General features: G+C 40.7%; 1 protein-coding gene and 1 long non-coding RNA gene across 5 annotated transcripts in view; one reads left to right on the plus strand and one right to left on the minus strand.

Moving 5' to 3' along the window:
* Window positions 1-1,222: 1,222 nt before the first annotated feature.
* Window positions 1,223-13,888, minus strand: LOC129564356 (uncharacterized). The gene is made up of 3 exons (XR_008687480.1): window positions 13,791-13,888; window positions 7,525-7,614; window positions 1,223-1,308 (listed from the first exon to the last, which is right to left on the minus strand). It is a non-coding gene; the product is annotated as an uncharacterized LOC129564356 (long non-coding RNA).
* CNKSR2 (connector enhancer of kinase suppressor of Ras 2) overlaps window positions 13,715-14,941 on the plus strand; it is a 279,203-nt gene continuing 277,976 nt past the window's right edge. For all 4 annotated transcript variants that reach the window (XM_055438270.2, XM_055438271.2, XM_055438272.2 and 1 more), the window contains exon 1: window positions 13,715-14,743. In XM_055438270.2, the coding sequence (XP_055294245.1) occupies window positions 14,680-14,743 (64 nt within the window). In that variant the 5' untranslated portion in view covers window positions 13,715-14,679. The remainder of the gene's footprint in view (window positions 14,744-14,941) is intronic.

Raw genomic sequence — 14,941 nt, forward strand, 5'->3', positions numbered from 1 at the left:
AGTTTACAGTGATTGTGAACACATTTTTTCATTTGAGCCTCATGACAATTCTAATAATGGGAATTCCCATATTGCAGAAGAAAATACTGAGGATTAGTGGTGTCATGTGATTTGCCCAATATTACAGAGCATTGAATTTGAAGTTTAGACAGCAGGTCCAACTGTTCTCACTCCTAATTTAGCTCTCTTTCTAAGTATATCATATCATTTTGCAATTCTACATGTTCTGGGAAGTTTATTTTTCTTATAATTTTATATGAAATTTGTTTTCATATAAGTTATAATAATATAATTTATAGTTGCTTTATAATTTTGATGAGGACATATACTTCAATGAAAATTAAGGTTTGCTACTAAAAACATCCTTAACTTTGCCTTTTGAATTTATACATTTAGGTTAATACGTAGGCATATGTAAAGCCTCAAATCATTGTTTCAAAATTTCTGGACATCTGGTACCATAAGAGTCATTGCATCAGAACAACCAACCCTTGATAATAATATAAAATCTGACACATGCAAAGGAAAATAAATAATAATGTACACCTTTCACTGAATGGCTATAATCTGCCATGAAATAAACCACAAAATAAAACTGTTTTCATAGAATAGTAAAAGTAGCCACATGCCAATGAAAAAAAGCTTGGTAATTATGCTTTCAAACAGGACTTTTGCAGAAAATTATTTGCTTAGGAAGCAAGAAAATGCTGTCAAATTCTCATTATCAATTGATTTCTGTTTCTTCTATACATCCCAAATCCCATTATAAGTGGGTTAACATAACTATATGACATTGGAAACTGTATATCTCTTCTAAGTAGAAAAGATATGTGGCTTCAGTCAAGTTTAGAAGTAATATATTGTTCTAAAAATAAGGTTTCTGACTTAGAAGACATATGGTGAATCTTCATGAAGTCAGTGAGAGAGGAGGAGTTGTCATGAAATGTGCTCCATTAGAATTGCCAGGGGGACAGACTGTATATTCCCACTAACAAATGTCCCTTTTTAAATGTGACTGTCCCTATATTTTCTTATTACATGCACAATTCTTTCCAGTTTTTTCACTTTTTCCCTGTGAATATATGAAATACTTTCTCTGTTGAATTTCCAGAATTCATGTTTCTAAATATTTACTTATTAGAACGCAAAAGGTATATTATATACCAATTGCATATAAACACGAAATTAAGAAAACATGCTATAAAGGAGATAATAATTCTACCTTTGAGGGTGGAGGCTGCTTGATTTGAGAAAGGCTTCACAGAGGAACTTAGATTTCAGTAGGGCCTTTTTGGGTGAGAAGGGTACCTGAGGAAGAGTTAACGAGAAGTAAGACTTCGTTTTCTGATGTGGCTAAAGCAAAGTATTCTAGGCAATGGATAGAAATAGAGGTAAAGCTAAACTGGAGTAAGCCTGTAAATGATTTCAAACACCATGCAAGTGATTTCAGTCATTATGCTCTTGTCGGTCACAGTAGAGACTTCCGGTTTTAATTAAAATATTTTTAAATGTTTACCAAAGTAATACACGCACAAGACTTAATAATCTAATGGTACAGAAGGACTCAAATGAGCAAACCATAGTCATCTGCCCCACTCATAAGTACTTCCATTTTAACTCTTATAAGCCAATTGTCAGTATTAATAGACTTGTTAATTCAAGACACTACCATGGATTTTCTGCCAAGGCAGAAGAGTACTTAGTTAACTCATACCATATCTACTGCTTCATTAATTCTCCCCAATGTGATTATTTTCAGCTCCTATATTTCTTACTATTGTAAGTTCAAGGAATATATTTAATGTTTATTTCTTTTTCATCAACAGTATAAAGTAAATCTTTACTCTCTGCCATGTAAAATGAATCTCCCAGTACTTCTATTTTTTCTCTTTTACTTTTCTTCCCTCTTTGAAATCACTTTATCTGACATTAATATTGGCACTTCTGCTTATTTTAAATTAATATTTGCTCAATATATCTTTTTCCAACTTTTTACCTTCAACCTGCCTATATCGCTATAATTGGAGTTTACTGTAGACAGCATATATTTATATCATGTTTTTTCCCCACAAAGTTTTATTTCTTCAACAATATATAGAATATTAAGTGGAATAATATGCTTTATGACTTGGAGAATCAGGTTGTGATATATTCTATTTTATTGTGCTAATGAGGGTTCAGCAAAAAGGATAATGAATAGGATTTTGTTTTACTTGAAGTATAGTTTAATTAAAATATTGTGTTATTTACCACTATATAGCAAAGTGATTTGGTTATACACATATATACATTCTTTTCTGTATTCTTTTCCATGTTGGTTTATCACAGGATATTGAATATAGTTCCCTGTGCTATACAGTAGGACGTTATTGTTAGTTGCATCATGTTTTCTTTTTCATTGGAGGATAATTGCTTTAAAATATTGTGTTGGTTTCTACCATACATCACATGAATCAGCCATAGGTATACATACACCCCCTCCTTCTTGAACCTCCCTCCCACCTCCCACCCTTTTGGGTTGTCACAGAGCACCAGGTTAAGCTCCCTGTGTCATACAGCAAAGTCCCACTGGCTATCTGTTTCATATATGGTAATGTATATGTTTCAATGTTACTTGCTCAATTAATCCCTCCATCTCCTTCCCCCACTGTGTCCACAAGTCTGTTCTCTATGTCTGTTTCTCCATGGCTGCCCTGCAAATAGGTTCATCAGTACCATCCTTTTAGATTCCATATATATCCAATAATATATATGCATCATATTTTTTAAATCCACTCTTAAGTCTGCCATTTTAATTATTGTATTCTGTTTGTTCTCTGTTTTTCACTTCTTTTTTCTTGTTTCTGTCTTCCTGTAGGTTACTTGACTATTTTTAGAATTTCATTTTACAGATAGTTTTTGAGTATATCTGTTATATAGCCTTTTAGTGATTGCTCTAGGCAATATACTATATATACATAACTTATTACAGTCTACTGGTGTCATCATTTTACCAGTTCAACTGAAGTTTAGAAACAGTACCATTCTTTGTATGGTTTTATTCTCCCTCGTTTATACTATAATGATCTTATATATGTCCTCTTTATACTGTATCGGGGATTGTTATATTTTAGCTTCAATCATTAGCCATAATTTAGAATACTCTAAGGAAAGTCTATATTATATTGTATTTACCCATGTTCGTTCTTCCTTCTGGATGTTCTACCATTCCTTTTTTATAATTTCCTTTCTGTTTAGAGAACTTCCTTTAGCCATTCTTTTAGGGTAGATCTGCTGGCAAAATTTCTTAATTTTCTTTCATCTGAGAATATGTTGATTTACCCATCATTCTTGGAGGATATCTCTGCTGAATATAAAATTCTGGGTTCTTTCCTTTCAGTACTTGAAAAATGTTGTGCCACTTCTTTTTGGACTCTATGGTTTTCCTTTTTTTAAAAGTATTTTTATTGTGATAAAAGATACATAAAACTTACCACTTTAAGCATTTTTAATTGTAAAATTCAGTGGTATTAAGTACAACCAACTATATTCATTTCCAAAATTTACCACTTAGACAATAACTCCCCATTCTCCCCTCCCCCAGCCCCTAGTAATCACTATTCCCCTTTCTGTCTCTGTGAATTTGCTTATTCTAGGTACTTCATGTAAGTGGAATTATACAATAGTGGTCCTTTGTGTCTGGCTTATTTCACTTAGTATAGTGTCCTTAAGGTTTATCTATGTTGTAGCATGTATCAGAACTCCAATACTTTTTAAGGATGAATAATATTTCATTGTATGTATATACCACATTTGTATATAAATTCATCTGTTGATGGACATTTGGAGTGTTTTCCACCTTTTAGCTATCGTGAATAACGTTGCTATGAACATTGCTATAAAAGTTTGGTTGAGTCCCTATTTTTAAATTCATTTGGATATATACATATAAGTAGAATTGCTAAATCATATGGTACTTGTTTTTGATTTTTTGAGAAACTGTCAAACCATTTTCCACAGTTGTTGTGCAGTCACTTAGTCATGTCCAGCTCTTTGTGACCCCATAGACTGCAGCACACCAGGCTTCACCATCTCCCAGAGCTTGCACAAACTCATGTCCATTGAATTGGTGATGCCATCCAACCATCTCATCCTCTGTCATCCCCTTCTCCTCCTGCCTTCAATCTTTCCCAGCATCAGGGTCTTACTGCCAAATTCAATGTCATGGAAATTGTCTTCAGTGTTTTCTTCAAAGAGTTTTATAGTTTTAGTGCTTACATTTATGTGTTGCATCCATTTTGAGTTAGTTTTTGTATATGTTATAAGGCAAGGGTCCAAATTCATTTTCTTGCATGTAAATTTCTGATTTTTGTTTTTTGTTTTGCTTTTTTCAAAAAATGTTTCTTTGAGGAACAAGAACATGGAGCTTCCTAGTTTGCAATCTCGCTTCTGGATTCCACAGTTTCTGATGAGAAATCAACTATCATTCACATTATTTTTTCCCCATAGGTTAAGTCTTGTTTATGTCTGGCTGCTTTCAAGATTTTTGTTTTGCTTTTAGTTTTCAGAAATTTGACTGTGACAGGTCTTAGTTTGAATTTGTTTGGTTATCCTATTTGGAATTCATTCAGTCTCTTGAATCTGTATCTTTTGTCACTTTGGGGAAGTTTTCAGCCATTATTTATTTGAGTCGTTTTTCAGCACTTCCCTTTTTCTCTTTTCCTACAGGACTCCAATGACATGAATGTTAGATCTTTTGTTTTTGTGCCACAGGTCTCTGAGGTTCTGTTCTTTTTTGTTTAAGTCTGCTTCCTCTTTGTTGTTCAGATTTGGTAATTTCTATTAATTTTTATTTTTAAAAAAATTTTATTTGTTTATTTTTGACTGTCTGGGTCTTTGTTGCTGTGCACAGGCTTTGTCTAGCAGCAGCGAACGGGTGCTACTCTTCCTTGCAGTGCTCGGGCTTCTCATTGCAGTGGCTTCTCTTGTTGTGGAGCACAGGCCCTAGGTTCAAGGGCTTCAGTAGTTGTAGCACGTGGGCTCAGTAGTTGTGGCTCTTGGGCTCTAGAGGGCAGGCTCAGTAGTTGTGGCACATGGCCTTAGCTGCCCCACAGCATGTGGATTTTCCAGACCAGGAATCGAACACATGTCTCCTGCATTGGTAGGTGGATTCTTAACCACTGAGCCACTAGGGAAGTCTCTATTCTATCTTTCAATTAATTGATTCTTTCCTGAGTCACCTCCATTCTTGCTGTTTGACCTCTACATTGAATTTTTATTTCAGTTATTTTATTCTTGGGTTCTTAAATTTCATTTCTATGTCTTCAATTTCTTTGCTGATCTTTTTAAAAATTTTCATATATTTCACGTGTGTTTTTAATTGTTCATTGAAGTTTTTTAATTATGGCTGCTTTAAAATCTTTGTCAGATAATTCTAACATTTCTGTTATCTTGTTGGCATTAATTGTCTTTGTCTATTCAGTTTGAGATCTTAGTGGGTCTCAATATGACAAATGAATTTCAACTGAAATCTGGATATTTTGGGTATTATAAGCCTCTGGATTTTAAACAAATCTTTGTGTTTAGTTGTGACACCACTCCAAAAGAAGCAGCAGAGTTGTGGCCCTTTCTCAGCCAGGTGTCATAAACTCCAGGTTTCCCACTCAGCCTTCATTGACGCCTGAAGGTGAGGCTTTTCATTATTGTTGGGTGGTATTTGGACTCTCTGACTTTCTTACAGACTTCCACTAATATTTTCCAGGCTGAGAGGGATAGAAGTGTTTCATTACTTAGGCTCACCATTTGGTCTCTGCTGACATCATGGGATGGGAGGTGGTATCATTACTGCTGGGCAGTGGTCAAACTCTTTACTTTCCACAAGGACTCCTCTGAAACCACTAGAGCAGAGAGGGGGACACTCTGTTACAGCTGAGCGGAGGAAGCAATCCAGGTTTCTCCCTCACTGGAAATGGGACAGGGAGGGTCATACTGCCTGGCAAAGATGAAAGACCTAATTCCAATTTGGCATTCTCTGAAACCACCATGGCAGGGGTGTTGAAGTGCCTTGCTATAGCCTTGGGAAGTTAAAGAAGTCTAGGTGTCCTACTTTGCCTTTTGCTGGCTAAGGTGGGGTGGGGTTTAGTTTTCTGAGTGGTGTTTGGCTGGAGTAGAACGTCTACTGTCTCAATGTTTTCTGCTTTCCTAAGCTGCCTCTTTCCTGGTCACTTAACTAGACAGCTTAGGCTTTTCTTAGGACATTTTTGTCTGTGCCTTTCACTCACTCTTCATTTTTCTAGGTTGCTAGTTTCTTCAGCTCTAAGTCTGTGATGAACAAAAAATAAACAACCTGGGAACTCATCACTGTGTCATTCCTTGGGTCTGAGTTCCCTTGCTTGTCTGCTTTCTTCTATATTTCAAAGCCTTCTTATGTTGTTTTATATATAATGTCCAGGATTTTAAATTGTATGTAGTGGGAGGACTAGGGGAAAGTACCTCTCCATGGTCTTTCTGGAAGTGAAAGCTCAACTCCTTAAATTACAAATATAAATCACATCATGTTTCTGACCTGCTTTCAAGTCTTAAAGGTTTTGCACTACACTCCAAGCTAGTTACTACATGGACTTAGAAGACTGCTTTTTTTCTAACTCCAGTCTGTTTCTCTAGCCCCTTTCATGCCCTCACCCATTCTCTATGTTTCAGTCACATGGACTTCCTTTCTGTTCCTCAATCACGTCAAATTCTTTATTGCCCCAGGGACTTCACACATACTTTACTTTTCACCTGGATGAGCTATCTCTGATCTTTGCCTGTCTGTATTCTTTGTGTGTATTTAAACACTGTGCCTAAAATTCACCTACTCGGAGTATTCTTGGATTACTGTAAGGTATTTTCTCTTCCTTGCTATAGTTCTCTATCACTACACTTTGTACATTTCATGCCAGTATTTTTCATGATTTACATTTTTATACACATATTTTGTTTGCTTACTAGTGTATTGTATGCTTTTCACTAGACTGTAAACTCCATAGGCTCAGGAGCCATATTCATTATATCCACTGGTTTATCCATGATGCTTAGCCTTGTCCCTGGTATGCAGTAACCATTTAATAAATGTCTGTTGAATGAATGAATGGCGACAAAACATTATATAATGTACAAATTACATTGCCACTTTATAATCTAGAAATATATGTATTTATTTGCTTTGCATTCATATTTCGAAATACACCCAGAATACCTTTGTATGTCTGTTTCATTTTACTTGCTACCATAAGTCAAAAGTATCTATTTGTACACTTTGTTTTGTTTAAAGGATTCAAGGACAGCAACTATGTTTTACATTTTTGAATGTATAGTGGGCCTATACTGAGTAGATGCTCATGATGAAAAATCAATAAATGATAGCTTTTGCAATGTGCTACAAAGTATTTGAAATAGTTCCTAAGAGGAAATAAACAAACCAAAATATTTTCATAACTTAGATGATGCAAATAACTAAGTTTCCTTTCAAAATCAAGAAAATGTCAAAAGCAGGGACAAACTTACATGCCTCTCTCTTTCTGGATACAGCTCTTGGTCAGTGGGAATTAATGATTTGTTCCACTTGGTATGACCATCTTTAATTTTCCAGTCTTCCTAGGAGTAAAGAAGACTCATTTGAGAAAAATGACAATTATCTATAAAGAAAGAAAGCAATCTTCCTTTCCCATTCCCCATCTTTATTCTTCTATACTCTGTGAATTATTAGTCAAGGATTAAACAATTTGTGTCTTAAGTACTTTTATGTTTAAAATTTCTGATTTGTTGAACTATACTAATTTATAAATAAAATGTCTGTACTTATCTAGCGTCAATTTTGCCAGTTCACATTTGCCACTATTAATAAGACTAATAAATGTTCAGATGAAAATGGACCTGACATTTTGAATATGAGGGAATACCCTAAGAGTTAGATGTTTTGTAAATAAATAATGTTAAAGCTCAGAAGAAAAGGTTTAAATCAGGTTTTTATTCTTACCCTGCAATATTAACATAGGATTTTTCTTTTATTAGTTATGGAGTTATCTTAGGCAGCCCCAGTGATTGAAGCAATACATCCTTTTTGAATTTGAAATCCAGCTCCTGCTGCTGCTCTTGCTGCTAATTTACTAGGCCAGGGCTGGACTGGCCTAGTTTATCCAGGCAGAGGTTCAGCAGAGCTCACTTTTTTGGGGAGTATTTATGGACTTCCAATATCAAATATGTGCCAAGTGGTCAAGCAATACCTAAGCAGCAGCGTGGTGGCAGCTGCTACGTTGGTTTATCACACCTCCATAGATTCAGTCAGTAAGGCAAAAACAACTCCGAATGAATTTTGAAAGTTTATTATTTACACAGACAGCAACACATCAGCATGGTGTCAACTTCTCATGTGCCAAGTCCCATAGGATGATACCAAATTGGAGAGGCCAGATGATAGATGATATGATGGTAGGTCACTCTGTCGTTGAAGAGCCAACTCTAAACTACTGCTGAACAGTTCTTTAGTCTGAAATTGTATCTTAAGCTCCTATGAGATGGCAGGTCCCATTCCTCACTGGAACCAAGGTGGCAGATGAGAAATTGACTTTAGATAGTTCCTCACAGTATTGATTTGCCATGTTCCAGGGAAGATCACAGGCCATTTTGTCATGGCATGTGTCAGACTGTGGTAGAGCCTTGCCTATGCAGAGATGTACAAGATGACCAGAATGCCATGGTAAAGTTGTTCTCCTATAATCTGATGAGGAGGGGAGGATTTCAAAGTCAGCCTAGCTAAAAGGTGCCATCATGGGCTTCCCTGGTGGCTCAGATGGTAAAGAATCAGATGGCCTGAAATGTGGGAGACCTGGGTTCAATCCCTGGGTTGGGTAGATCCCCTAGAGGAAGGCATGGAAACCCACTCCCATATTCTTGCCTGGAGAATCCCATGGACAAAAGAGCTGGTGGGCTACAGTCCATGGGGTTGTAAAGACTTGAACATGACTGAGTGACTAAGCACATACACATCATTATATAAGTGGCGAAAGTATAATCAGATAAGAGTAGGGATCATTATTAATGGATGAGATTTCATCAGAAAATAGCACTGAAAGTGGTGGTGGTCAATTGAAGAACTGTTACCATTCATCGTGGAGCCATCTGAATAAGATATACACATAGACGGGTTACGAGGAAGAAGAAAAAAAATCAACTTACAAAAAAGCTGATAGCCTATATATACCAAGTTTTCCCATTTTGACATCCAGTTCTTCACAGATATCAGTAAGGCAGGTGAAGATAGCTAAACTGACAAAACCACCAGATTTTTCTTCTGAATTCTTACTGGAACATCATTTTTGCACTGCACGCCATTTTTCACTTTCTTCTATTTGAAACTCTTTTTTCATTGGGCTGCCATGACACTTCATTCTCTTGTTCTTCTTACAATTTGATTTTCTCTTTCTCTTATGTGAGTGTCCTCCATGGACATCTCACACTCTTATGGTCCTCATTTATGTTTTAGGAGTAACTTTCAAGTCTATATCTTCAGTCCATATTGAGCTTCACATTCCTGTATGTGAATGCAGAAACTGCCTACTGAGAAGCCTTTCTCACTTGTCCCATGGGTACCTCATGTTTAGAATGTCCACAAAAGAATATCTCAAGTCATTTCCCTTTCCCAAATCCTCTTTTTTTTAAATTTTAGATGGAGAAGAAATAACTTACCCTTTCACCAAAGCTGCTGCTGCTGCTAAGTCGCATCAGTCGTGTCCGACTCTGTGCGACCCCATAGATGGCAGCCCAACAGGCTCCTCTGTCCCTGGGATTCTCCAGGCAAGAATACTGGAGTGGGTTGCCATTTCCTTCTCCAATGCATGGAAGTGAAAAGTGAAAGTGAAGCCGCTTAGTCGTGTCCGACTCTTAGCGACCCCATGAACTGTAGCCTACTAGGCTCCTCCATCCATGGGATTCTCCAGGCAAGAGTACTGGAGTAGGTTGCCATTGCCTTCTCTGTCACCAAAGCTAGAATCATGCAAATCATTTTTGATATTGCTGTTTTCCTAACCTCTCATATCCAATTATCAAGTTCTGCTGAATATTTATTAAATCCATCCGACCCAAGTCATGTCTTCATTGGTCTATTGCCACGTCATCCAGATTGACTTCTCCCTCCATCCTGTCCCTCTCACATCTGTGCTTCTCCATGGCTGCCAGTCAATATAAAAACATAAATACATAAATATGACCAAATCACTTAGGTTGCTTAAAATTCTTGAAAGGCTATCTTTTTTTTGTTACCTTTTAGTTTGAATTTTTTCCCCTGATCTGGCTATTGTCCACCCCTCCCACCTCATCCCCTGTTGCCTCTTGCTTTGCTTTTCAACTCCAGCCATCCAGGCACTTCTAGGCAGTTGCTTTATAACTGCTCACACATATCATCTTCCCCCCAGTTGTTAGGTTCTCTTCAATGCGTAGTACTAGACACATCTATCCCTGTACTTATCATGTTATCCTATCAAATTAATTGTGAATGTGTGTTTCCATTACTAGTTGGTGAGCATCTTGGTCATCTTTGCATCTACGAAATAAAACTCATTTTTTTCTGATTAAGGATACAACTTGGGCCACCACATTGGTAGTGTTCAAAAAATGTTTAATAATAAGTTCATATTGTTTTCATTAATGGCTGCTAAGTATACCAGAAACTTCCCTGATGGGCTAGGGCTAGTCAAGAAAACTATGTCTCCTAATCTTAGGTGGGCTCTGGGATTTTTATTAGACTGTGATTAATACCTGGAAAGAGCCCTAAAAACACTCTATTGGGATAATCTCAACTTCAGCCAATTTTTCTTCACTCAGAGATGATTACTGTGAATCTTGGTCTGGAAAGGACATGGCTTGATTTAATACAGTTTACCCTTGAGGCAGAACAGCAAAGAAAGGATTCTATTAATTTAATTATAGTCTCAGGGTCTTTCTCCCTGATAATCTAAAGGGAAGTTTGGCCCAGAGAAGCACACTTGAAGGTCCATTTATGGTTAAAGACTACTCTTCCTACTTACCTCTCTGACTACTGGAGGCATAGAAAGATTTGCTTTTTTCAGAGGCTTTGTTTCTTTACTCATAGCTGTTAGTTGAATTATACAGCAAGAAGATAAAAACATTGTTCCAGAAATTTTGCTTTACTTTCTCTGGAGCAAGTTTTATATACTCTTCTTGAGAATAATTTGTATTTAGTTTTATCACTACTAGTCTTATCTGAATTGGCTAGCTAATTTTTTTGATCAAGGTATATAACTTGGGCCAGCATAGAATACCTGCTTTTGGAATTACAGAAAAGGTTTGGGCACAACTAAGCCACCTCATGCAATGAGTTAACTCATTGGAAAAGACTCTGATGCTGGGAGGGGTTGGGGGCAGAGGAGATGGGGACGACAGAGAATGAGATGGCTGGATGGCATCACCGACTCGATGGACATGAGTTTGAGTGAACTCCGGGAGTTGGTGATGGACAGCGGGGCTGGCTTCCTGTGATTCATGGGGTCGCAAAGAGTCGGACACGACTGAGCGACTGAACGGACTGAACTGAAGTGGAAAAAAAGGGCTCTCATCCTTTCCTCTCTTTCAGGACATTTGAAAAGTTGTAGAGAGACTTCCTCAGGAATACAGTGTCTCAGGCTCCATGCCCTCAATCCAGGGGCCAGGGTTCCATCCCTGGTCAGGGAACTAGATCTCACAGGTGGAAAGTTATATCAGGTGATTAGATTAAATAAATTCCTTAATGTAACATAAATAGGAGAATGTGTACAACCTAATTCTGTGATGTAATTCTCAATATCCTCTTTTTCTAGGGCCTTTTTTTTTCCATTTTCTCTGGCACTTGTCTTTTCATGAAATGCATGTCTTTCATTTTTACTGCACCCCGGTCTTTAGCATTTGTTTTGATTGATATTACATTCATTATGCAAACAATATCTCACTTTAAGCTTGCTTGCACTATGATGTACAGTCTGGTTGCTTGTCATAAAAACACAGCCAGGATACACTGTTTGGGTGTTTCAGCCAAATTTCTTCATTTCCTATATTCTCAGTTGGTGCTGCTCAGGAACACTCACAGTGACTCTCAGCCTCCTTTGTCGTTAACTTTCTGATGCGACATGGTCAGTTAACAATGAATAGACCTTCCCCTTCCAAAGTACTGTTCATTTTGTGACACTGATACCAATCTTTGTACTAGTTTTAAAAGCGCATATTGTGGAATCACCTTTAACTTGGTATTACAATCATGCATCATGATCTCAGACAAATTACTTAACCTCTTTAAGCCTTATTCATTAATGTATTCAACATTAATTGAACTATGTGTCATAGGCTCTGGGGATAGGAAGTGAATGTGATAGCCACAAGTTTCTCATCTATAAAATGTTGCTAACGATAGAGCTGTTTCGAGGATAAAATATAAGTAAAATACTTAGCACAGGGCTCAATAAACATTCACTGTTATTATTAGCACTATTATTTTGATCAAATTACTTTCAACATCTCTCTGTGACTGTAACCTCTAATGATTCACAATGCATCCATTCCATTTCTGAATATAAAGCTACTCCATAAATTACTGATGCTTGGAAATGATCTTTTATAGAAATATTGATGCAGCCTTCTGAGAACACGGGCATGGAGGCACTTCAAAATAAACCTTTCACGCCTGGTTAAGCCAAGAAAAAAACTGTAAATCACACCACGATCTGGATTATGAAAGGAAGGTGCTATATCTGTCTCACCTGAGTATAGACTTATCTAGATAACCTACATTTCTTTCCAAAATCTCCCATATACTTTTAAGTTTGTATTATTAAAAAAATATATAAACCACAGCTTACAGACAGGTCATTTTAAGTTTTACTTCTAGTGTATCACTAGACTGAAAAGATCAAAAATATTTTTACTGTGGTTTCAGCTCTTTGTGTGTTTGAGGGGCGGGGTGGGGGTGGGGAGATGTCAACTCCTGTTGGTTGAGAAAAGTGGCAGTTCTGCATCTCACGCAGTTGAACTAGAGAAAATGGGTTACTGCAGGGGCTGGCAAAACCTACTGCCGTTATTGAAATGGTTATACAAGTAAAATGAGTTTCTCTTTTACTCAGTGGAGCTATTTAAGAATTACAAAGATAAAACATCTACAATGGTGGCAGACTGCTTGTGTCCAAACATTCTAGGATGAATTATTTGTCGTTTAAATCGAGCCTCATTAGGCAAGCTTTTTACACAGGATTGCACGGGAGCCTGTGTAACATTTCTGAAGAACGGGAGTTTTGAAGAATCGTTTTCCACACTTTGTCACTCATTTGCAAGCCCAGTGTTACCCTTCAGTTCTCAGACAAGAATATCTTTAAACAAAAGGACACCCCCTAAAATGGGCACCGGGCGCTCTAAGCTTCGGTGGAGTTGGCCGAAAACCCCATACCGAGCCCTTCAAGAGGCACGTGGGGCCGAACCTCCCTCAGAATCGCCGCGGCCGGCGCTCGCAGGCTCCAGGCTGGGAGCCTGATTTCCCGGGCCGGTGCAGCACCCGGGACGGTCCCACAGCACCGGCCCTCCTGCCTCGTCATCGCTGCGTCTCTAGCCGGCGGGGCCCGGTCCCCGTCAGCGGCATTCCACGCCTCCGTCTCCGCGGGCGTGCACGGGGCTCGGGAATCACGTCGGGAGCCCACTCAGCAGCGGAAGGGCGGGAGCGAGAAAAGCCCGGGCTCCCGCTTTAACCCCCGCGCTCAGCGGCATCTCCCTCCCCTCGGCGGCGGGGCCACAGGTACCTCCTCAGCCGCCTCAGCAGTTGGCGCTCAACTGGTGGGCAGGGCGTCCCGCCACCGCCGCCGCGTCCGCTCAGAGGCCCTTCAGAGCCGCGCTCCCGCCGCCCCGGCACCTGACTGACTGACTGACCAACCGCCCCAAGGCCGCCGCCGCCGCCACTGCCGCCGCGCACGCGCTCCTCGTCCCCCTCCGTCCCGGGGCTGCCCGCAGGGCGGGAACGCCACACTGCAAGCCGCCCGCACCTGCCTGACTGACAGGCAGACCCCGGGATCGGGCCTCGTGCGGGCGCGCCCGCGCACGCGCCTCGCGCTCCTGCCGTCGGCCCCGGGGGCGGGACCGCGCGGCAGCGAGCGGGCGGGGGGCTCGTGGCGCGCGCGCCCCGCACCCGAGGGCTGCGGAGAGATATTTTGGGTGGCAGGAGGCCCCTCGTCATTTCCGCCGGGTAGCTGGTCGTGCCCGGGGCTTCACTCCCGCGCACGAGGCGAACGGGCAAGTTGGCTTCGGGAGTGCGGCGGCAGCTCCTTGCCTTAGCGGCGCGACCCTCGGCAGTGCAAGCCATGAACTGAAGCCCCGGCGGGACCGAGACCCAAGCGGAGTGGCCGAGCCACGGCTGCAGCCACCACCTCAGCGGGGAGCGAGCAGAGCCGGCGCGGAGCCGCGACCCCGGCGGCTTTCCCTCCCCGTCGCCTCTCCCACCCCGTCGCCTCTCCCACCGCTGCTGCCCGCCGTTTCCTACGAGACATTGCAGCCGCGAGACTCGATACACAAAAGCCGCCTTCCCCGCGCCGCCCGTCCAGCGAGGGACCCCACCTGAGGGCGGCTCAGGCTGCTGAGTTCGTTTACTGTCTGAGCTCCGAGCTCCGCGCCCCGCGCGGAACCGACCCCGTGCCCATGGCTCTGATCATGGAACCGGTGAGCAAATGGTCTCCGAGTCAAGTCGTGGACTGGATGAAAGGTAATGCCCGCTGTGCGGACGGCGAGGCGGCCCTGGGGCGCGGGGTCCCAGCGCGCGGGAGGGAAGGGTCGCCCGCCGCGGCCGAGCCCGCCATTGGGGCTGATCTTGGGGCGCCGAGGGCGGCGGGCTCCGCCGGGACTGACTGGGGCTCGGGATCCCGGTCTCCTATTGTCTCCAGCCAGTGGCTTCCCAGCTGGA

This window comes from Moschus berezovskii, chromosome X (genome assembly GCF_049115385.1).
Source record: "Moschus berezovskii isolate FMDL1 chromosome X, NW_MosBer_1.0, whole genome shotgun sequence".
Lineage (NCBI taxonomy): Eukaryota > Metazoa > Chordata > Mammalia > Artiodactyla > Moschidae > Moschus > Moschus berezovskii.